The 22,331-nt window shown below is 45.6% G+C and overlaps 1 protein-coding gene across 2 annotated transcripts in view; it reads right to left on the bottom strand.

The window, feature by feature from the left end:
* LOC126031048 (sterile alpha motif domain-containing protein 5-like) overlaps positions 1–22,331 on the bottom strand; it is a 1,042,808-nt gene that overhangs the window by 141,392 nt on the left and 879,085 nt on the right. For both annotated transcript variants that reach the window (XM_049789317.1, XM_049789318.1), the window contains exon 2: positions 21,122–21,250. In XM_049789317.1, the coding sequence (XP_049645274.1) occupies positions 21,122–21,250 (129 nt within the window). The remainder of the gene's footprint in view (positions 1–21,121; positions 21,251–22,331) is intronic.

The following is a 22,331-nucleotide window of genomic DNA, read 5'->3' as shown; positions in this document are numbered from 1 at the left end:
AATCAAAATCAAATTAAAACAAAAACAAAACAAAAGAATGGTCTTGAACCACTGGACCAGGGACCAGCAGAAAGTTGAAAACCATTCACTGGCCTTGGGCCTTGGTTCTAACTGCCAGTCCTGCACTAGTAAGGGAGGGACTGAAAAATGCTGTTTTAAATCATGGAGTTGAGAACCAGAGAGATGAAATGCAAGATGAGGCAAGACAGAAGATAAATTGCTTGCCTTAAATGCAGTAACCCAGGTTCAATTTTGGCACCATACATGGCCTTCCCTGAGTAGCAAGAATGATCCCTGAGCACAGAACCAGGAGAAAACCCAAAGAACTACCAGGTGTGGCTCAAAAACAAACAAACAAAAAAACCCACACACATACACAAACACATGCACACACAAACACACACACATACACAACAATAACAACAACAAAAAATAAAGCATAGATTTTATTTTGTTAATTTGGGGATGAGCACCCAACAGTGCTCAGGGCTTACTCTTGGTTCTGTGCTCAGGAAATTACCCCTGGTGGTACTCTAAGGACCATAAATGATACCAGGAATTGAACTAGCGTGGGGCCACATGGAAAGCAAGCCTTTAGTTCCTGTTCTCTCTTTCTTTTTCCCTCTTTCTCTCCCCTCTCCCTCTCCTAGTCCTAGAGCTTAGATTTTAATATAAAAGTTTTCTTAATCAAATGCAGTTTCCTTAGAAACATTTTCTCTTCTAATTAGAAGTTTGAACCACTTAACATATTTTACAGTGATATTAGCCAGCAGTTCTGTAATAAAAGCATTTTGCCCTGGAATTATAGTTTCCAAAATTTCCTTCTTGAAATGAACTTATTATTCATGCTTCTTTTAAAAACCATGAGGATAATAAGAAAGCCTTAGTTTTTGAGGCTAGAAATCTAGAAGTCACCTAACGCACCTGTTATGTTCATTCGTTCATTCATTGCGATCGTTATTTATCAATCTGTGATGGAGTCTGCAGCACCACAAAAATGACAGTCATAAAAAACAGATATGATAACCATTCAGCTATCATTAGAATTTCTATTGAAAGTAAAACATGTTAATCATAAGTATTCATTGACCTCTAGTAGTCTCTTGTTCATCCCAGAAACTTGATTGAGTGCCCTCACACATGATCTCCTTAATTCATCTTTATTACATACATGATTGTGTTTGGATTTCGGTCATGTAAAGAACACCACCCATCACCTTAATTCAACAACTGTGCTTGATGTAAACTGAAGGGTCGTGCTCGCCCCCACCCCTCAGCCATGCCCACATGTGGTCTGGAGAAAGGGAATGTGGAAGTGGGTGATGATGGGGCCTGAGTGCCCTGGCCTGGAATATACCAGCAGCCACATCCCTCAGCATCATTAGTTCTCTTGCCTCTCCCCAAGCAGAGTCACAATATCATGAATAATCAATCCATGTCACAGAGCCCCTAAAAGAACTAGATAAGGTAGTAGATGAAGATGCCTCATAAACTTCAATGTATTTTTAAGAATGTCATTATTGTGATAATTATCAGCATAATCATTATTAGTACCTCCTTATACTTAACCACTACTTTGAAATTATGATGAGGCCGATAAAGTACTGGGAGTTTTACACGTGTTGAGTTATACCGATGGGCAATGATGCAGAATAGCTTAATTGATAATTATCATAAAATCACTGGCATGTAAGCGATTTGTCAGGGGTTGGGAGATGTATTTCAATGGTAAGAGGGCATTCGTTAAAGAAAGCATTCGTTAAAGCTATTATTTGACAAAGTCCATTTTTTTCCTTTGAATTATCTGTTGTAGGGAAAAAATAAACAGGTGAATCTTAATATTGCTTCAAGTAAGCCCAATGAAGAATTCTGGTGATGCAAGACTAACACAGACTTTAAAGATACAAGCAACTGGGGCCAGAGAGATACCATGGAGGTAGGGTGTTTGCCTTGCATGCAAAAGGACAGTGGTACGAATTCTGACATCCCATGTGGTCCGCCCCTTGAGCCTGCCAGGAGCGATTTCTGAGCGTAGAGCCAGGGGTAACCCCTGAGCGCTGCCAGGTGTGATCCAAAAACAAAACAAAACAAAACAAACAAATAAAAAAAAGATACAAGCAACCAAAGGAATATCTTGGAGATAAATCATGCCCGGGAGAGACATAAACACACCAAAAATGCCCTTTGAAGTCACAGATGGCGATCTGTCTTCCTCTGGGCATCTTTGTTAAGAAGCCACATCTTTGTTGTTTCACACATTAAAAAAAAGATAATGGACCCCCCCCCAAACACATGCAGATGTTCACGAATATTCATGATGTGTCTTCAATCTGTTCTGGACTTGCCCTTGATTTACTCTTGATTAAGTTCTGTCGGAGTCTGATGGGGCCCATGAGAACCACAGCACTGCAGAAGCACTAACTTAGAACATCTTCATACTCTGACAAATATGCAGACTTTTCTCAAGCTATCCTTTATCAATAAGTGATTTAGGCACCAGCCACAGGAGTCAGAGAGAAAAAAAGAGGCTTATTTCTGAACACAAACCCCAAAACTTGCTACTTCAACAGAGTTGTTAAATTATGTTTTCACTTCTGACAGGTTGCAAGTGAGGCGATACAAGATGAAACTTTCTTTCTGGGGAACACAGTAAGATTGAAGGGGATGGGGGTCAGGCTGGAGTGATAACACAGCAGTAGGGCAATTCCTTTGCACTCAGCCTATCCAGGACAGGTGATGATTTGAATCCCAGCGTCCCATATGGTCCCCCAAGCCAGGAGTAATTTCTGAGTGCATAGCCAGGAGTAACCCCTGAGCACCACCGGATGTGACCCAAAAACCAAAAATAAAAAACATTGAAAAAGGAAAGAAGAAGAGTTGAGCGAGCTCTTTAGAGCACTGAGATTTTTTTCAACCTGCCAAATGATTTAGTGTCTTCGCAGACAATAGGACTTGAAAGCCTTGAATAAAAAACAACCACCAAATTGGGTCAGAGAGATGGCTCAAAGGGCTGGGCTGCATGCTTTGCATGCTGGAGACTATGGCTTGATTTCCTAGCACTGCATGGACTCCCAAGCACTGCAAGGTGTGCCTAAAATAACTTCATCTAGCACATAAGCCTAACATTTGACCGTCTCACTCTCCCCATCTACAGTAATAGTCTTCATACTTGCAAGCCCATATATGGTAATACATGGATAAGCCATACATGGAAAGTCCAAGCAGCTCCAAATCAAAAGGTGTACATAGTTGGAACTGATCACTCTCGACAAGAACTGGATGCTGAAAAGGTATATATGAAGTGATATGCATGGTACCCCTTCATTAGCAATAGTTCAAACCACAAGTATCAACATGAAAAAGAGGAGGAGGGAGACAGAGAAAAGTAAAATATCTGCCCTAGAGGCAAGCAGAGGTGGAGGTAGGAGGGAAACTGGGAACACTGATGGAAGGAAATGTGCACTGGTGAAGGGTGGTTGGTGTATACTGTCTGACTGGAACTCAATCATGAACAATTCTGTAACTACAGTGCTTAAATAAATTATTAAAAAATAATTTTTAAAAGATGAGTGAATTCAAAGAGGGTGAAATAGCCATGCACGAGCGAGTAGGTTACTAGTTCAAGCCTGAGCACAGCATGTACCCCAAGTACCACCAGCCCTATGCCTATCTAGATCACTGAATCTGAACACTTAAGATCCAGGCTTAGGACCCCCAAACCCCTAGAAGTGCTGGAGAAGTCTCTGTTAAAAATAAAAAGGCAGGGGCCGGAGAGATAGCATGAAGGTAAGGCGTTTGCCTTTCATGCAGAAGGTCATCGGTTTGAATCCCGGCGTTCCAAATGGTCCCCCGTGCCTGCCAGGAGCAATTTCTGAGCATGGAGCCAGGAGTATCCCCTGAGCACTGCCGGGTGTGACCCGAAAACCACAATAAATAAATAAATAGATAAATAAATAAATAAATAAATAAATAAATAAAAAAAAATAAAACGGCAGAAGCCAGAGTAATAGTACAGGAGATAAGGCACTTGCCTTGAATGCAACAGTCCCCAGTTTGAATCCCTGAAATCCCCTTCCCATTTCAAACACCATAGGGGCTACTGGAATAGAGCCAAGAACAAACCCTAAGCATCAAGCATTACTGGATGTTGTTCTATGCTTTTTTTTTTTTTTTTTTTTTTTTTTTTTTTGGTTTTTGGGTCATACCCGGCGGTGCTCAGGAGTTACTCCTGGCTGTCTGCTCAGAAATAGCTCCTGGCAGGCACGGGGGACCATGTGAGACACCGGGATTCAAACCAACCACCTTAGGTTCTGGATCGGCTGCTTGCAAGGCAAACACCGCTGTGCTATCTCTCTGGCCCGTGGATCTATGCTTTTAAAAGTAAAAATAAAAATAAGAGAAATAGTACAGTGGTAGAGTGTTTGCCTTGCAAACAGACAATCCAGGATGGATAGTGGTTCAAATCCTGACATCCCATATGGTTCCCCGAGCCTGCCAGGAGCGATTTCTGAGTGCAGAGCTAGGAGTAACCCTTAAGTGTCAATGGGTGTGCCCTCCCCCCAAAAATAGTAAAAATAAAATTCAATTCAATTAAGAGTCAACTACTGAGTGCACAACCTTCAACTTTTGGTGGCCCAAGAAAGTTCCCATTAGTCTGCACCCTAGACTTCTAAAACTCCTTGGTGCTGAGGAACAATGGTGAGAGAGCAGAGACCAACAGGAGCCAGTGAGTAAGCAACCCCAGCCTCTGGTCACTGTGAAGGCTCCCAATTCTGTCAGCACACCTCCTGGCCAAGCCTGGCTCTGCATTTTCAAACAGGGCCTAGGGAAGTCCTGTAGGCTCTTTCCACTTCTCCAGGGCCCCAGATTTAAACTTTCTTCTATTGTAAACAATATCATTGGTACAGCTACAGATGCCCATTCTAGGCCCTGCAAACAAGCAAAACTTCTTCCCACGCTTTTAAATACTATCTCACAGGGCACCAGTTGGCCTACCCAAATACGTACTGCACAAAGATATGATCAGCTGCCCATCTTCAGTTTATGATTCAGACTATAGTCATCTTCCAACTTAAAAATGAAGGCAGGATGTTTACTTATACATGGATGGACAGATATGGAGAGTATCTATGCTTGTGTAAAATGAGTCAGAAGGAAGAGATAGAAAGAATGATCACACTCATTTATGAGATTAAAAAATAGAGCGGGGGCCAGAGAGAGAGCACGGCGGTAGGGCATTTGCCTTGCACACAGCTGATCCAGGACAGATGGTGGTTCAAATCCCGGCATCCTATATGGTTCCCCGTGCCTGCCAGGAGAGATTTCTGAGCACAGAGCCAGGATGAACCCCCTGAGCATCAGTGGGCGATACGCTGAGAACTATCATAACAATGTCAATGAGTGTGGGAAGTAGAAAGCCTGTCTCGAATACGGGGGGGGGGGGGGGGGGGTGAGGGAGGGAGATGGGGAGTATTGGTGATGGGAATGCTGCATTGGTGAAGGTGAAGGGGATGTGTTCTATTTATGACACTGAAACCCAATTACAATCATGTTTTAAATACAGATATTATTATAAAAGATAGAGAGAGGGTATGATAATAATCCCCAAAGCCAAAAAGAGAGGACTAGCCCATGGTAAGAAGCTTGCTACAAATAGTAGAGAGTGCAAGAAGGGCCGAGAATGATAATAATAGTTGGGAGTAACTATTCACAGTGACAATGCTAGTTGGGGGTAATCACTCTGGACAAGAACTGGGTGCTGAATGAAGGGAAGAAAATGACATGCTTGATACCCTTTCAGTAACAATACTGCAAACCACAGTGTCTAAGAGGAAAAAAGGGAGGGGGGATGTCTGCCATAAATACAGCCTGAGGAGGAAGGAGATTGGCAGGATGGAAACTGGGGGCACTGGTGGTGGGAAACGTGCACTGGTGAAGGAATTGATGGGTGTTTTGGAACTCATGAACATCTTCGTAACTATCTCCCTCAGTAACGTAATTTATTTATTTATTTAGTTAGTTATTGGTTTTTGGGTCACACCCAGCAGTGCTCAGGATTTACTATTGGCTCCACACTCAGAAATCACTCCTGGCAGGCTCAGGGGACCTTATGGGATGCCGGGATTCGAACCAATGACCTTTTTTTTTTTTTTTTGATTTTTGGGTCACACCCGGCGGTGCTCAGGGATTATTCCTGGCTGTCTGCTCAGAAATAGCTCCTGGCAGGCACAGGGGACCATATGGGACACCGGGATTCGAACCAACCACCTTTGGTCCTGGATCGGCTGCTTGCAAGGCAAACGCCGCTGTGCTATCTCTCCAGGCCCACCAATGACCTTCTGTATGAAAGGCAAACGCCTTAACTCCATGCTATCTCTCCGACAGTAACATAATTTTTAAAAAATGTTGTACTGTTAAATATAAACATTTAAAGGACACTGTCAGTTTGGGGTGGTGGTGCTGATTTTAAGATTCCAGGGCTGGGGCCAGAAAGATAGCATGAAGGTAGGGCGTTTGCCTTGCATGCAGAAGGATGGTGGTTCCAACCGGCATTCCATATGGTCCCTCGAGCTTGCCAGGAGCGATTTCTGAGCATAGAGCCAGGAGTAACCCCTGAGTACTGCCGAGTGTGACCCAAAATCCCCAACATCCCCCCCCAAAAAAGATTCCAGGACTCCAGAGATCAGAGAGATTAAAGAAAGAGGTTTTGCTTGATATGCCAAGCGCCAGTTCAACCCCAGCACCCCATATGGTCTCCCGAGCACTACGAGCATACAGCCAGAAACAGCCCCTAAGCTCTGCCAAATATGGCTCAGATACCACCTAAGCTGAACCTTATGTCACTTCTGAAAGACTTAGATTTGAACGGGGTGAGCATCCTTTCCAGGGGCAAGACCCTATCCACGCATCACTCAGCTAAGACACAGCAATAGCGCCCCAGGCTGGATGAAGGGAGTGGGGTCTCCCTGCTTAACAGTTCTCTGTTGTCCATCAGTGGAAACAACAAAGAAACACAAGTTTTCCCCTTTTTTCAGAGAAAGTGTTTGCATTTTAATCAGCTTGGTATTTTAGTTTTCAAATTCTCTCTACCCAGGTATAGTGTAAAAGCAAAGAGACCAAGTTCTCCACCAATCAGGAGCAAGACACAACTGTAGCAGCTGGGGGCTAAAAGCAGGACAGAGGTGAAGGCACTCAGCAGACCCCTGTTTTGATCCCTGTCACCACCTATGATACTTTGAGAACCACCACGAGTAATCCCTGGGGCACTTGGGTGTGGCTCAGAAATACAAAAACACTGAAGTTGTTTTTGAAAAGTAGGTGAAAAGCATTAACTGCTAAGACATCTATCTAGCCCAGGGGTCTTCAAACTTTTTAAAGTGGAGGCCGGATTACGGTCCCTTAGAGAGCTGGAGGGCCGGACTATATGAGCTACTAATTCCTACTCACACTGCACATATCTTATATAAATAAAATGAAAACCATTTATAAATAAACAGATCACGCACAAGTATTTCAATGGGAACTGTGGGCCTGCTTTTGTCTAATGAGATGGTCAATGTCCGGTTCCATATTTGTCACTGCCAGCTGTAACAAGTGATGCAAGTGGGCATCAGTTAATCTTGATCTGGTTGGAGATTTCAGATGTTTCATTCTTGAAAAAGTCTGTTCACAGGCATAAGTGCTACCAAAGATGGTGACCATTTTGAGTGCATGGTTCCTGATATTTGGATATACACTGAGTGTATATGCTGGCAGGTATCTTGGCAACCAAACAGCGCTCACTGCTGGCGGGCCGGATCAGACTCCTCTGCGGGCCGCATGTGGCCCGCGGGCCGTAGTTTGAAGACCCCTGATCTAGCCCATCCATTCCCATAACAGCAAGCAGTGTATAAGAGAATAGAAACCGCCTCCCCCCAATGTGCCTCTCAGAAAGCTCTGAATTAGGAGAAATACCGTATTTTCTGGCATATAAGACAACCCAACTTTGCAGTTAAAACATAGGTTTAGGCCTATATTCACTGCATCAGACAGAACGTTCCTGTGCTGCAACTGTACCACAGTGAGCCAATCACAAGCAAAGGTCCAGAGGTTAGACTGTCATAGACTTCCTCTCTGACTCTGGCCAATCTGAGCAGGCTTTTGACAGTGCAGATTCGGTACAGAACATTGTCTAATTTGCATGCATCAAAAGCCAGCTTGGATTGGCTGAGTGAGAGAGGCTGTCCGAGCAGCCTGGCAGTGATTGGTGCAGGATCGAGTTGGAAAATTCGTTTTGTGGCAATATTCAGACAATTTTCGTTTAGCGGCATATGGAAACATCTTTCGGGATACACTCGGCGTATAAGACGACCCCCGATTTTTGGTTGACTTATTTTTGTTTCAAAAGTCTTCTTATACGCCGGAAAATACAGTAGATGGATTCTAAGATCAGGTCTGGCAGCCAGGACCTCTGTTTATGCCTGCAGGGCCGTGGTACAATGCAATCCCCGAAAATGTTGGCTATGTTATAGGCCTAGGCAGTTGATGACAAATGAGACTTTGTCCGAGAGGAGCCAGTGCAGAGAACTGTGTTACCATCTGGCTTCAGGCATAATGCCTCAGTGTCTCTGATGTGGGGAGTATGTGTGAGTGCAGAGCCGATTCACCCACGAATGCCCTGTTCCCAGCTGCATTTGGCAACCGTCCTGCAGCTCAGAGCAGCAAACAGTGTCATAGGTAAGGCAAGAATCAGAGGCCAGGCCCTTCCCAGCAATAGTTGGGCTTAGGCAGCGAAGCAATGTCCGACTCCGAACAGTCTTGCCCCAGAAAGGGAAATAGAAATTCATCACCTGGGGCCAGAGAGATAGCATGGAGGATAAGGAGCTTGCCTTTCATGCAGAAGGTCATCGGTTCAAATCCTGGCATCCCATATGGTCCCCTGAGCCTGCCAGGAGCGATTTCTGAGTGTAGAGCCAGGAGTAACCCCTGAGCGGTGCCGGGTATGACCCAAAAACCAAAAAAAAAAAAAAAAAAAAAAAAAAAAGAAATTCATCACCTGCCTGCGGTTTACCAGGCTCCAGGCTGCTCCCACGTTCCCTGGGAATATTGGCGACCTGACCTGGGCACAGCTTCTTTTCAGATTATTGTCTCGTCTATTCAGGGAACTCAAAGGTACAGGAAACCTGTTTTCCATGTGCCTTGTTGTCTCCAGCCAGTAACAAAGGAAGAACCATGGAGAAAACAAAACGGAAAACCTTCAGGGCTGGGCCTGTCTGCATGTCTGTGCATCTGTGGGAAGCCACACTGACCTTGACTCAGCTGGACCATGGTTGCGAAATGACAATCAGTTTTGTTTTGTCTGCTCTGGGCTTCCTTTTCATATCATGAGCAATCCTAGGACCTGTGCAAGAACCACCTGGGTCTATTTTATTTTCTCTACACCATTTGAACCCTGGGCTCCAGCTGCACTGAAGTCCTCTCCTAAGAGCCTGTGCAAAATCCATTTCTTCCTTTGAGTTCTCGGCACAAACTCTGTCCTCTGCTCTAAACTTGTCTGGGCCCAGGCACTCCAGCCATGTCAGTCTACCAAGTTCTTTCTGATGGGGCTTTGGTGTCCGTGGCCTCCAGGAAAGTCTCTAGGACTTCCCTAAACTGCATCAGGGGCTCTCTCCCCTATCTCCCCAGCACCATCTAATAGTCAGCATTCTTGTCTCCTAATCCTTTTCTGGAACTTGCTTGGTGATTACCTAGAGAAAGAGAGAGTTGTAGAGATTCAAGTACTTGCCTTGTATATAGCTGGAGTCTGCAACTTCACAGTTCTACCCCAAGAACTGGACAGAATGGTCCCTGAACAGTGCTAAGTCCTGTGTAAAATACCACTGGGTGTGGCGCGAGGGGAAAAATAAATAAATAAGCTGAGACCCTTTGAGGACAAGGAACTAACTCTTCTCTGTTGTTCAGAAGGAACAAGTCCTAATTGTAAGCTTGATGCTCAGTCAATGTATACTTTTTTTTATTTGGGAGGGAAGGGGGACTTTGGGCCACACATAGAGTGTTCAGGGGCTGTGTTCAAAGGCAACTTAAAGTGATGGACTGGGTTGGCAAGATGTAAGGCAAGCATCTTAACACATACTTTCAGTACTAAGGGGAAAATTTTTTTTTTTTTTTTTTGGTTTTTGGGCCACACCCGTTTGACGCTCAGGGGTTACTCCTGGCTATGTGCTCAGAAATCGCCCCTGGCTTGCGGGGACCATATGGGACGCCGGGGGATCGAACCGCGGTCCTTCCTTGGCTAGTGCTTGCAAGGCAGACACCTTACCTCCAGCACCACCTACCCGGCCCCCGGGAAAATTTTTTTTAATGGAGAGGTGGAGACCCCACCTTGTGGCCCATCAGGCCTACCTTAGACTATATCCTCCTGGGGATCCAACCCAGAGTCTCACAAGACTTTACCTTCTTGAGCCGCATCACCAGCTCCTTCTTAAATATTTCTAAATAATTACACATACTCATGAACTCAACAAGATAAATTCTCAGTATCTCTCTGGAACCAGGCATTGTTGTCTTTGATGAATACAGTGAACTGTCGCAATCCCTGCCCTTGATGAGGACATTGCAGGCTGATGGCTCTGAGCCACAGGCATTCATCGGGGGTCAGGAAGGCTCAGAAACACTCACTTAGCACAAACACAGAGTGCCTGAGATGCGTGCGTTTCCATATAAATGTTTCACCTCACACTAAGAACTTAAATTTTTTTTATTTCTTTTTTTTTTTTTTTTTGGGTCACACCCGGCAGTGCTCAGGGGTTACTCCTGGCTGTCTGCTCAGAAATAGCTCCTGGCAGGCACGGGGGACCATATGGGACACCGGGATTCGAACCAACCACCTTTGGTCCTGGATCGGCTGCTTGCAAGGCAAACGCCGCTGTGCTATCTCTCCGGGCCCAAATTTTTTTTATTTCTCTTTTTAAATTTTAAAGTGTACTTTGCTTCATTTTGTTTGGGGGTCACGCCCAGCGATGCTCAGGCTTTGTGCTCAGGAATTACTACTGGGGGTACTCAGAGGATCATATGGGATGCGAAGGATTGAACCTGGGTGGATCATGTGCTAGGCAAATGCCCTCCTACTGAACTTTTCTCATCTAAGTAAAACTGCTAAACGTGAAAGATAAATAGAAGTGGATTTATGAAAGTTTAATATAGGAGCCAGCGAGATAGCACAGCGGTAGGACATTTGCTTTACATGCAGCCACGCCAGGACAGACCTAGGTTCGATTCCCAGCATCCCATATAGTCCCCGAGCCTTTGGCTGTGATACAGCCTGAAAGTGACCAAGTAGGGAAATCAGAGGAGGCAGAGCTCATGGGACCATGCTTGAGGCATGTAGGAGCACTGAGTGGGAGCACCAAAAATTTTTGAAAAAGAATGGTGATGGTTTAAAGGGCAGGACTAATTTGCATGCAGGAGCACGGCATTCAAACTATGACAATGCACAGCTCCCCAGCACCAGAAGTAAATAAAAAGTTTTTAATAAAGTAGAAGAACGAACAAGTAGAGGATGGGAGTTAAAGATAAAATGAGAACAGCAGTGGAGCCAGAGAGATAGCACAGTGGTAGGTAGGGTTTTTGCCTTGCCTTGCAAACAGCTGACCCAGGACTGTCGTTGTTTTGAATACCAGCATCCCATTCGGTCCCCTGTGCCTGCCAGGGGCGACTTCTGAGTGCAGAGTCAAGAGTAAACCCTGATCACTGCCAGATGTGGCCCCAAAATGAGAAGAGAGGGGGGGAGAGAGAGAGAGAGAGAGAGAGAGAGAGAGAGAGAGAGAGAGAGAGAGAGAGAGAGAGAGAGAGAGAGAGAGAGAGAGAGAGAGAGAGAGAGAGAGAGAGAGAACAGCAGGATTCCAGAGTACAAGAAGTTTGATTGGCTTCTGCTGTCTTTTTTTTCTCCCCCCCACCAAACAAAAAAGCCAAACAAAATCTCTAATTCAGAAGTAAATGCATGGGAATTAATTATGAAAAACAGGCATTCGGCTTTACTACAAGGGCTTTTGAACTTGGAATGAAATGAAGGTCACTCACAATAAGTAGTACTTGAGAACACTTTGCTCATTTGATCCTCCCAAAACCTTTGTGAGAGAGAATGTGAAGAGCGGGGAGCCAAATAATTAACATCAGCTGAGTCCCATATATTGTTTGGTTACAGTACCCTGATGGGGCAACCAATCAGAAGGCAGGAAGGGACTTTTAGCTCCCCCCCCCATATTGAATCTTTTCCTGCAGGCTCTCAGCTTAGGCTTCTTTTTTTTTTTTTTTTTTTGTCACACCCGGCGGTGCTCAGGGGTTACTCCTGGCTGTCTGCTCAGAAATAGCTCCTGGCAGGCACGAGGGACCATATGGGACACCGGGATTAGAACCAACCACCTTTGGTCCTGGATCAGCTGCTTGCAAGGCAAACGCCGCTGTGCTATCTTTCCGGGCCCTCAGCTTAGGCTTCTGCTCCAAACCTTTGGAGAAGGAGAAGCCAGCATCCCATTGGTCTACTGCTGCGTTTAGCTACTTTTGCCTTTACTTGATGCTTTTCAGCTTTGATTTTTTTTAAGTCCTGGACTTTGCCACTTTTCTCAGTGCTTTACCATTTCCAGGTAAATTTCTGTTGTTTATGGATTCCCCGCCATCCCCTCTCCACAATTGTGGCTTCCATTTTTGTTTTTTCTGAGACTTCTGCAAGTTTCCACTGCAGAAGGGTGAGAGCAGGGGTCTCTGGTGATGTAGGGTGAAGCTAAGCCTGCTAGATAAAGCCAGGACAAGACCTCAGGTGCCCTGCATGCATGTTGGGTTTATATTTCCTTTAGCAAGGTTTACCACCAATCCACCAAGTGACTGTCCTGCTGATAGGTCCTTTTGGCCTCCTGGACCAACAACTCTCCAGTTCCATTTCCATAACCCCTTCTGCTCCCTCTTTACAGATGACAAAACTGAGTCTTGGTGGCATTACATAGCCAGTCCACCAAACAGCCGGAACCACCTGTCAATAAAAAATCGATCTTATTGGCAGTGCTGGCTTATAAGAAACTGGAAGGTGGGATGTAGTTGTGGCCAGGACTCCCCCCTTTCCTGGCGCACACACATGTGAACCGAACACCATGGCCTTGCCCAACAGGGCCACACTGCAGGTGGGGGCTCAGCCAACACCCACAAACTTGTCTCCTGCCAACCCCAAGCAGATGCAGTCACAAAGAGGCTGAGGAGGTGGAGGCTGTCAACACCTAGATGTCCCCTTACGTGCCCTTGGCTGGCCACGATGTCACTCTGACAGATGTCAGGCTTAGCATCTCGAGAGATGGGCCCATTACAGCCTTGGAAGGCCACAGCCCTTTCCAAATAGAGCAGCTCTTGGCCAAAAGGACATGCAGGGCTCAGGCAAGTGCCAGCTGTGACAATATGGGCCTCCTCCCACACCCCCCAGCTATATCCCCAGCACTGATGTACCAAGTCCCCACCAGATTGACATTCTACTTTCCAGGCACACATAGTTTTCCAGAGGGCCTGTGACAGGCTAAATAAAAACACTCGCCATCATGATAAACCTACATCATCAATCCGTTGAGATAGTTGAATGTTCAACCATCTGCACTCTCTCTCTCTCCCTAGTCCCCCAAAACGCTTGCTCAAGTGCCTCACTGCACTGGGGAGTTGGATGATGAAGTCCTGGAGATGTGGCTTCTGGCCCTGTCCAGAAAGTTAATTACTAACACAAATTCCATATTTCCTGGGACTGACTGTTCCATGGTCCTCCCAGGGCCGAATATGGTTCCAGTGTTTGCACTCCAGCTGGCGGCTCTCAGGGGTTACTCCTGGCTCTGCACGCAGAAATCACTCTTGGCAGGTTTGGGGGACCATATGGGATGCCGAGAATTGAACCTGGGTCCTCCCTAGGTCGGCTACATGAAAGGGAAATGCCCTACCACTGTGCTATTGCTCCAGGTCTGTTTTTTTCTTTTTCTTTTTTTATTTAAAGACTATTGTTACAAGGCTGTTCATAACACAGTTTTTCCCCCACAGATAAAGTTGTTCATGATTGAGTTACAGTCATACAGTGTATAATAACCTTCACCAATGCGCATTTCCCACCACCAATGTCAACAGTTTTCTTCTAACCCTCCCTGCTGCTCTCTTCCCTCCCAACCACCCTCTCCTGCCTGTCTCTGGGCAGGCATTTTACTTCTCTTTCTCTCTCTCACTCCCTTTCGCTCACCCCCCTCTTTCTTTACTTTTTTGTTTTTTGTTTTTGGGCCACACCCGGCAGTGCTCAGGGGTTACTCCTGCCTATCTGCTCAGAAATAGCTCCTGGCAGACACGGGGGACCATATGGGACACTGGGATTCGAACCAACCATCTTTGGTCCTGGATTGGCTGCTTGCAAGGCAAACACCGCTGTGCTATCTCTCCGGGCCCCCCTCTTTCTTTTCTTTTGTGACATTGTGGTTTATACTACTGCAAATGATGGGGTGCCATGCATGTCCTTTCCATATTAGACCTTCTCTACTCTAACTGCACTCTCCGCTCTTTGTAGCAAGCTACCTACCATGGCATGATCCTCCTGATTTTCATCTCTACTGTCTCTGGATATTACCCCACACTGCCTATAAACTAAAGTCTTAAGCTTCTGTGTTTTGTCTGCAAATTGTCCCTATGATTCTCTGGAACCCACAAGTTTAGGAATAAATGCACATTGGTTCTAACAAGAGTAATCTCCTTTAGCACCTGTACGTGGCCTGGAATTTCACAGACTACAGCCTGCCTGTGTGATTTGAGATCTCCTTGGTGCACTCATTAGATTTTAAAGGATTGAACCGAGCTGCCTGCCTAGACCAAATCATCTCCCATCAGTTTTACCCACCACCCCATTCTCGCACCTCTGATGAGAACTAATTAAGTGCCTGTAGTGTTTCATGTCCCCAGACTATCTTTTACAGCTCCGGAACAGAGCGCACCAAATCAGGCCCATCTGTCTAAATGGAAAGGCGTGATTTAGCCCAGTGCCAGGCTCGGCTTCTGTGCCTGCCCCCAAGCTGCCTTCCAAGGTTCTGAAAGAGCTGGAAGGACTCATGGTTCCTTTTCCGCTTGACGCAGAGAAAATATGAGATGTGGAAGGGAGGGGAGTAGCGAAGTCATCGAACTCCTCATTGCCCTTCCTTGCAAGGGGAAATCATCCCAAGAGGCCACGGGTTGGAAGCCACATTCAAGGTCAACAGTAAATTCAAGCATCCCCTACCTACCACATTCAAGTTGCTGTTCTGCTGCAGCATTGCCAAAAGGAAAGACCGTTTTCATTAACTCTGCCCCAACAGGAGAGCCTAATTAATTTTAATGGAACAGGCGAGTCACTGGCCACAGGAGGCTGCTTTGACAAAGGGAGGAAATAGACTTGCCATTTCGTGGGCCAGGACACAGTCTGGAGGGAAGACACTCCAAAGGCAAGGAGGACAGGCACATGCCTGCTTCAAACAGACTGAAACTCAGTCATTATTTAATGGTTGTGTTCTGAGGAATCAACTCAGGTCAAGTTTTGGGTTGTTTTGTTTTGTTGTTGCTGTTTTTGGGCCACATCTGGCAGTGCTCAGAAGATACTTCCTTTTTTTTTTTTTTTTTTTTGGTTTTTGGGTCACACCCGGCAGCTCTCAGGGGTTCCTCCTGGCTCTATGCTCAGAAATCGCTCCTGGCAGGCTCGGGGGACCATATGGGATGCCAGAATTCGAACCATTGTCCTTTTGCATGTAAGGCAAATACTTTACCTCCATGTATGTCTCCAGCCCCAGAAGTTCCTTCTATCTCTTTGCTCAGAAATCACTCCTGGTAGGCTTGGGGGACCATATGGGATGCTGGGAATTGAACCCAAGTCTGTCCTGGGTTGGCAGCATGCGAGGCAAATGCCCTACTACTGTGCTATCACTCCAGTCCCTAACTCTGGACAAGGTTTTTATTTGGGGGGGAAGGGGTCACATCCAGTGACATTCAGAGATTACTCCTGGCTCTGAGCTCAGAAATTGCTCCTGGCAGGCGTGGAGGACCATATGGAATGCTGGGAATAGAACCAGGGTCCGTCCTGGGTTGGCTGCGTGCAAGGCAAATGCCCTACTGCTATGCTATCTCTTTGGCCCTCAGGTCAAGTTTTAAGGGAAGAAACTAACATGTAGGGACCAAAGAGATATGACAGAGATTAAGGTGTTTTGCTTTGTGTGTGGTTGACTAAGAGTCATTTACCAGTATCATAGGCCCCTCGCCCAGTACTGCTGGGTGCATTCCTTACAAGCCCACTGCCACACTTCGGGTGCAGCCTGGGTATCCCTGGCATGGTAGGGCCCCTGAAACACTGCACCCACAGGCCCTCATATTAAATTGCCCATCTGGCGGGCTGAAAATCACCTGGAAGGGCCTGTGGAACTCCTGAGCACTGCTTGCAAGACCCTACACCATGATGCCTCCTCTAAAAAGGATGCTAAAGTCAAAATAGACAACAATTCTCCTCAAAAAAGGTCCAAATATGGAGCCGGAGAGATGGCACAACAGTGGGGTATTTGCCTTGTATGTAGCAGACCTGGGAGGAACCGGATTCAAATCCTGGCATCCTATATGGTTTCCCAGCCTGCCGGGGGCGATTTCTGAGTGCAGAGCCAGGAGTGACCCTGAGCTCCGCTGGATGTGGCCCAGAAACCAATGAATCAATGAATAAAGTTAAAAAAAAAAAAGATTCAGATATGAGCCAGAGAAAAAGTACTGGAGAGAAGGCACTTGTCTTTTTTGTGGGAGTCCGCTCAGGTGTCACTCCTGTCTCTACACTCAGGGATGGCTCCTGCTAGTAAGTACTCAGGGGACCCATCTGGGATGAGAGCAAAAGTGAGTCACTTATGTGCAAAGCAAATGCCCTACCCACTGTGCTATTTCTCGGGCCCAAAAGGTAGACACTGGTTATGCATGCAGTTGTGAAGGCCGTGAACCTAGTTTGAATCCCCAGCAAAACATGTGGTCTCCTGAGCACTAGCAGGGGTCACTTCTGAGCACAGAGCCAGGAAGAACCTGAGTACCACTAAGGCTTAAAAACAAAGTTCAGATGGGTCTATCCAAGATGTTCCCAATGGGTTTGTTCTATTGTGCATCATGATGGAGTGTGGAACTTAGGTCAACAACTAATCCCCATGGTCCTTGGGAGACACAATCATAGTTTGTAAAAAATGAAGATTACCCATATTAAGGCTCTCGGAAAAAAATAATTATTTTTCTTTATATTTTTTCTATTTAAACATCATGGTTGCAAACATGTTCGTGTTGGATTTCAGCCATAAAATGCACACACACCCTTCACCAGTGTAACTTTCCTGCCACCAATGTCCCCCGTTTCCCTCCTCCCTCATTCCCTGCCTGTCTTCGAGACAGGCATTATATTTCTCTCTATCATTGTCATGGTAGTTGTTAGTGTAGTTATTTTTCTTACTACACTCACCACTGTTTGTGGTAAGCTTCATATCATGGGCTGGTCCTTCCAGTCCTCATCTCTATTGTCTCTGGGTATTATTACTGTCTTTTCTTTCTAATTTTATTTTATTGAAACAACTGTAATCTACAGAGTCCTTCATACTTGAATTTCAGATATACAATGAGTCAGAGACTGTCCCACCACTGTGTCAACCTCCCTCCACCAATGGACCCAGAGTGCAAACTATACCACCACCCTTTGTCCCCTGGCCTGCAGTCTTTTATTTTTCTTAAATTCCATAGATGAGTGAGATTATTCTGTGTTTATCTCTCTCCCTCTGACTTATTTCACTCAACATAATAGTCTCTATATCTACCCATATATAGACAAATTTCATGACTTCATTTTTTCTGACGGCTGCATAGTATTCCATTGTGTCAATGTACCCGTTTCTTTAGCCACTCATCTGTTGTTGGGCATCTGGGTTGTTTCTAGATTCTGGCTATTGTAAACAGCACAGCTATGAACATAGGAATGCAGACGGCATTATTTTATTGTGTTTTTGTGGTCTTAGGGTATATCCTTAGTAAAGATATGGCTGGATCATATGGGAGCTCCATGTCCAGTTTAAGTAATATCCATATTGTTTTTCAGAAAGGCTGGACTAGATGGCATTCCCACCAACAGTGAATGAGAGTACCTTTTACCCCGCATCCACACCAGCACTAGTTGTTCTTGTTCTTTGTGATGTGTACCAGTCTCTGTGGCATGAGATAATACTTTTTTTTTTAAATTTTGGGCCACACCCGGCATGCTCAGGGGTTACTCCTGGCTATCTGCTCAGAAATAGCCCCTGGCAGGCACGGGGTGGGGGTGGGGAACCATATGGGATGCAGGGATTCAAACCAACCACCTTAGGTCCTGGATCGGCTGCTTGCAAGGCAAATGCCGCTGTGCTATCTCTCCAGCCCCATGAGATAATATCTTATTGTTGTTTTGATTTGCATCTCCCAGATGATTAGTGATGTGGAGCATTTTTCATGTGCCTTTTGTATTTCTTCTTTGAGAAAATGTCTGTTCATTTCTTCTCACTTTTTGATGGGGTTAGATTTTTTTTTCCTTGTTAAGTTATTAGTACCTGGTATATCTTAAGACATTAGCCCCTTATCTAATGGGTACTGGATGATGGCCCCTTATCTGATGGGTATTGGGTGAATAGTTTTTCCCATTCCATGAGTGGCCTTTGTATCCTAGTCACTGTTTCTTTTGAAGTGCAGAAGCTGCTTGGTTTCATGTAGCCCGATTTGTTTATCTTTGCTTCAACTTGCTAGGAACGTGGTGTTTCCTTTTTGAGTCTCAATTTCTTTTTCTTTTCCTTTTTTTCTTTTTGGTTTTGAATCACACCCAGCAGTGCTCAGGGGTTAATCCTGGCTCTGTGCTCAGAAATCACTCCTGGCAGACTCAGGGAACCATGTGAAATGCCAGGATTCAAATCACCATTCATCCTGGATCGGCTGCATGCAAGGCAAATGTCCTACCACTGTGCTTTCTCTCGGGCCCCTTTAGTTTCAATTTCATGGAACTTTCTGCCTACATTTTATCTACCTTATATTTTCAGGTCTGATATCAAGGTCTTTAATAGGAACACAAAAGGGACAATGGATTTTACAAGGTTGCTCATTTCAAAATTATTGCTTCTGTCCCTATTCCTTCCCTATGTAGACTTTGTTTGGGGGCCACATAAATAGTACTCAGGGGCTACCGCTGAATCTTTGCAGGGAGAAAGGTGGGGGGTAGGTTTGTTAGCCCACAGTCATGAAGTGCGAAGAATAAAACTATATGTGCCTTGTAGTGATAGCCTTGTATGTGCAAGACTATCACTAAACCACATACCCAGACCTTACGGACATTATTTGTAAGGGAAAGGATTCAATAGAAATCACCAGTTTTTCAACATCTTATCAAGACAGGACTGTCTGACCTTCAACCATACGTACTTAACCCCAATATGTGACAAGGAGGAGGGCCTCCCTTTTCTGGATGTGTCTAGATCACCCAGAGAAACAAAACCATGTGGGGAGTCTAGATCCAAGATAAAACAAGTGAGAAATGTGCAGCAAAGTGATATTAACCAATGCAGAATTTTCTGTGACATATTCTAGAGTATCCAAGGGGTCATGCATAGACAGCTCCAAGAAAGCATCTAAGCTTTTTGTTTGTGATTACCTTGTGCAAGCACAAATGTTCCATGAAAATAAAAAAGAACTATAATTATATTGTGAATCTAAAACTACAGAGAAAAATCCTTAACAGAGAGGATTTGCTCAAACACATCTTTTTGTTTTGTTTTGTTTTGTTTTGTTTGGGTCACACCCGGTGATGCTCAGGAGTTAATCCTGGCTCTGCACTCAAAAATCGCTCCTGGCAGGTTCAGGGGACCATATGGGATGTCGGGATTCTAACTGCCATTCAGCTGCATGTAAGGCAATGCCCAACCACTGTACTATCTTTCTGGCCCCTCAAACACATTTTTACCCAAGAATATATTTAAAAAATTGAGAATCAATAGCACAAAATTTAAGGCATTTACTTTGTATGCAGCTGACCTTTGTTTAGTTTCTAGCAGCCCAGGGTCATCAACAGGAACATAGAGCTGTGTATAGCCAAGCACCTCTGGCTATAAGTCGAAAAATTCTTTTATTAAAAAGTAATTTATAAATATATTCATAGTTTTAAAAGTTAGGACTGGAGAGATAAAACAGAGGTAAGGCACTTGACTTGCACATTCCCACCTAGACATTGTAATGAAAACCAGTCATGACCCTGTTTCAATCTTTGACAGCCCCTTTTAGTCCCCACCCCCCCAAACCCACCTAGAGTGATCCTTGAGCATGGAGCCAGGAATAAATCCTAAACATCAGGGCCAGCGTAGTAGTGCTAGAGGTAAGGTGCCTGCCTTGCCTGCGTTAGCCTAGGATGAACCAAGGTTCAATCCCCCGGTGTCCCATATGGTCCCCCAAGCCAGGAGCAATTTCTGAGCGCAGAGCCAGGAGTAACCCCTGAGCATCACCAGGTGTGGCCCAAAAACCAAAAAAAAAAAAAATCCTAAACATCACTGGTGGGCACCCAAAACAAAAAGTCAGGAGTAGGGTGACAGTTAAAGGGTTAGAGCTTACTCTTTGCCTGTACTGACTCTGATTAAGCTACTGCTACCATACAAGCCTGAGTACTGTTGGAGGTGAACCTATAGTTCCCGAGCAACAGTGGCCTGGCATCCCACATCCTGGTACATTGACCCAGCTGTGTATGTAGGTGACATATCTCTGGGAGTGGTCCTTAGCTTCCTGGGTACCACTTGAGTACCTACACACACATATACTTAAAGTTCAATCTTTCACTGACTACAAAGATGTGCTATGCTATCTCTGCTGTTACACATTCCATGTAATAAGCACTGCATGGGTGGACTGGGAAGTGGCTCAGCCAGCGGGCACTTGCTGTGTAGAGAGGACCTGGGCTCACACCACCAACCAACCAACCAACCAACCAACCTTTAGAGATTAGAAGGTTCCAGCCTAAACCAGTGCAGTCGCCTGGAGATGGGATGGTCCCCAGCCTCCCAACATGGAGCCCTGATGGAGCGCTTAGTAGGGGATGCAACCCACTCACCACTTCTAGGTCCTGGGAAACTCGGCGCTTCCGTAGTTCTTCCATGCGCTCGCACACATCCGAGAAGCAGGTGTTGTAATAATCTGCATACTGCTGGGCTAGGTCATCAATGTTACCCAGGGAGCCGTCCTGAGGGGCACAGGGTGGGAGGGAGAAAAGGGGAAAAAAATAAGGTGGTCAGTCCTGAGACAAAGGCCCCGGTGTGTGTGTGGGGGGGGAGCTCCAGATACCCAGGGGGTGAGCAAAGGCTACAGGCCACTAGACATGGCACTTCTCATGACACATTATGACCCTCAGGAGTTTGTCCCTTGGAAAAACGGACAAACAAGAGCTTAAGCACTGAGTGAATTGCCCAAGAACTGTCTCAAGTTGGAAATCTTCTGATACCCAAATCATGATGTGTGGATCCCATCCCTGTCTCCCTAACCAGGCATGGAGAACCCCAGGACTGGGCCTCAGTTGCAATCAGGACCATGGTGCATCAAATAACCTTCTTTTTTTTTGGGGGGGGGGGGGGGAAACTATTGGTACTCAGAATTCCAAAAAAGTGTCAGTGACGATACTCATGTCTCTGAGCTCAGGGATCACTTTCGGTGGCACTAAGGGGAACCATTTGGGGTGCCGGGGATTGAGCCCAGGCCGATGACTTGTAAGACAAGTGCCTTAATCCCTGTACTGTCTGTCTCTCCAGCCCACAGAGCCAGGTGCCAAACCACTTTCCTACATAGACACTGTGATGAGAACCTGAGAATTTGGCTAGCAGAGGGGAAGGCTGTGCATGAGCCTTACAACTCAGGAGACTCTTAGTCACTTTTAGCACAGGCAAAGAGAGATGCAGGTTACAGATTCAGGAATGAAGGAGACTTGGCTGTTTCCTCTCTAGTCAAGTATCCTGTAACTAAAAGCCCACACTTCAGCCTTCCCACCTCCAGCTCCAGGTGCTCCTCAAATCTCCTAATCTAGAACCATCTACATTAAGAGTGTGCCTAGGTAAATGACCCCTCCTCTCTCACAGAGAGCATCAATGATTGAGATACTCAGAATTCAGCCCCAAGAGTCACTGTTAGGAAATTCTCTGTGAGGGGCTGGAGCAATAGCAAAGCAGTAGGGTGTCTGTCATGCACACAGCTAACCCCATACTGACCCTGGTTCGAATCCCAGCATCCCGTATGGTTCCTTGAGCCTGTCAGGAGTGATTTCTGAATGCAGA

This window comes from Suncus etruscus, chromosome 15, assembly GCF_024139225.1.
Source record: "Suncus etruscus isolate mSunEtr1 chromosome 15, mSunEtr1.pri.cur, whole genome shotgun sequence".
NCBI classification, from domain to species: domain Eukaryota; kingdom Metazoa; phylum Chordata; class Mammalia; order Eulipotyphla; family Soricidae; genus Suncus; species Suncus etruscus.
This window is presented reverse-complemented; position numbering and strand designations above follow the sequence as displayed.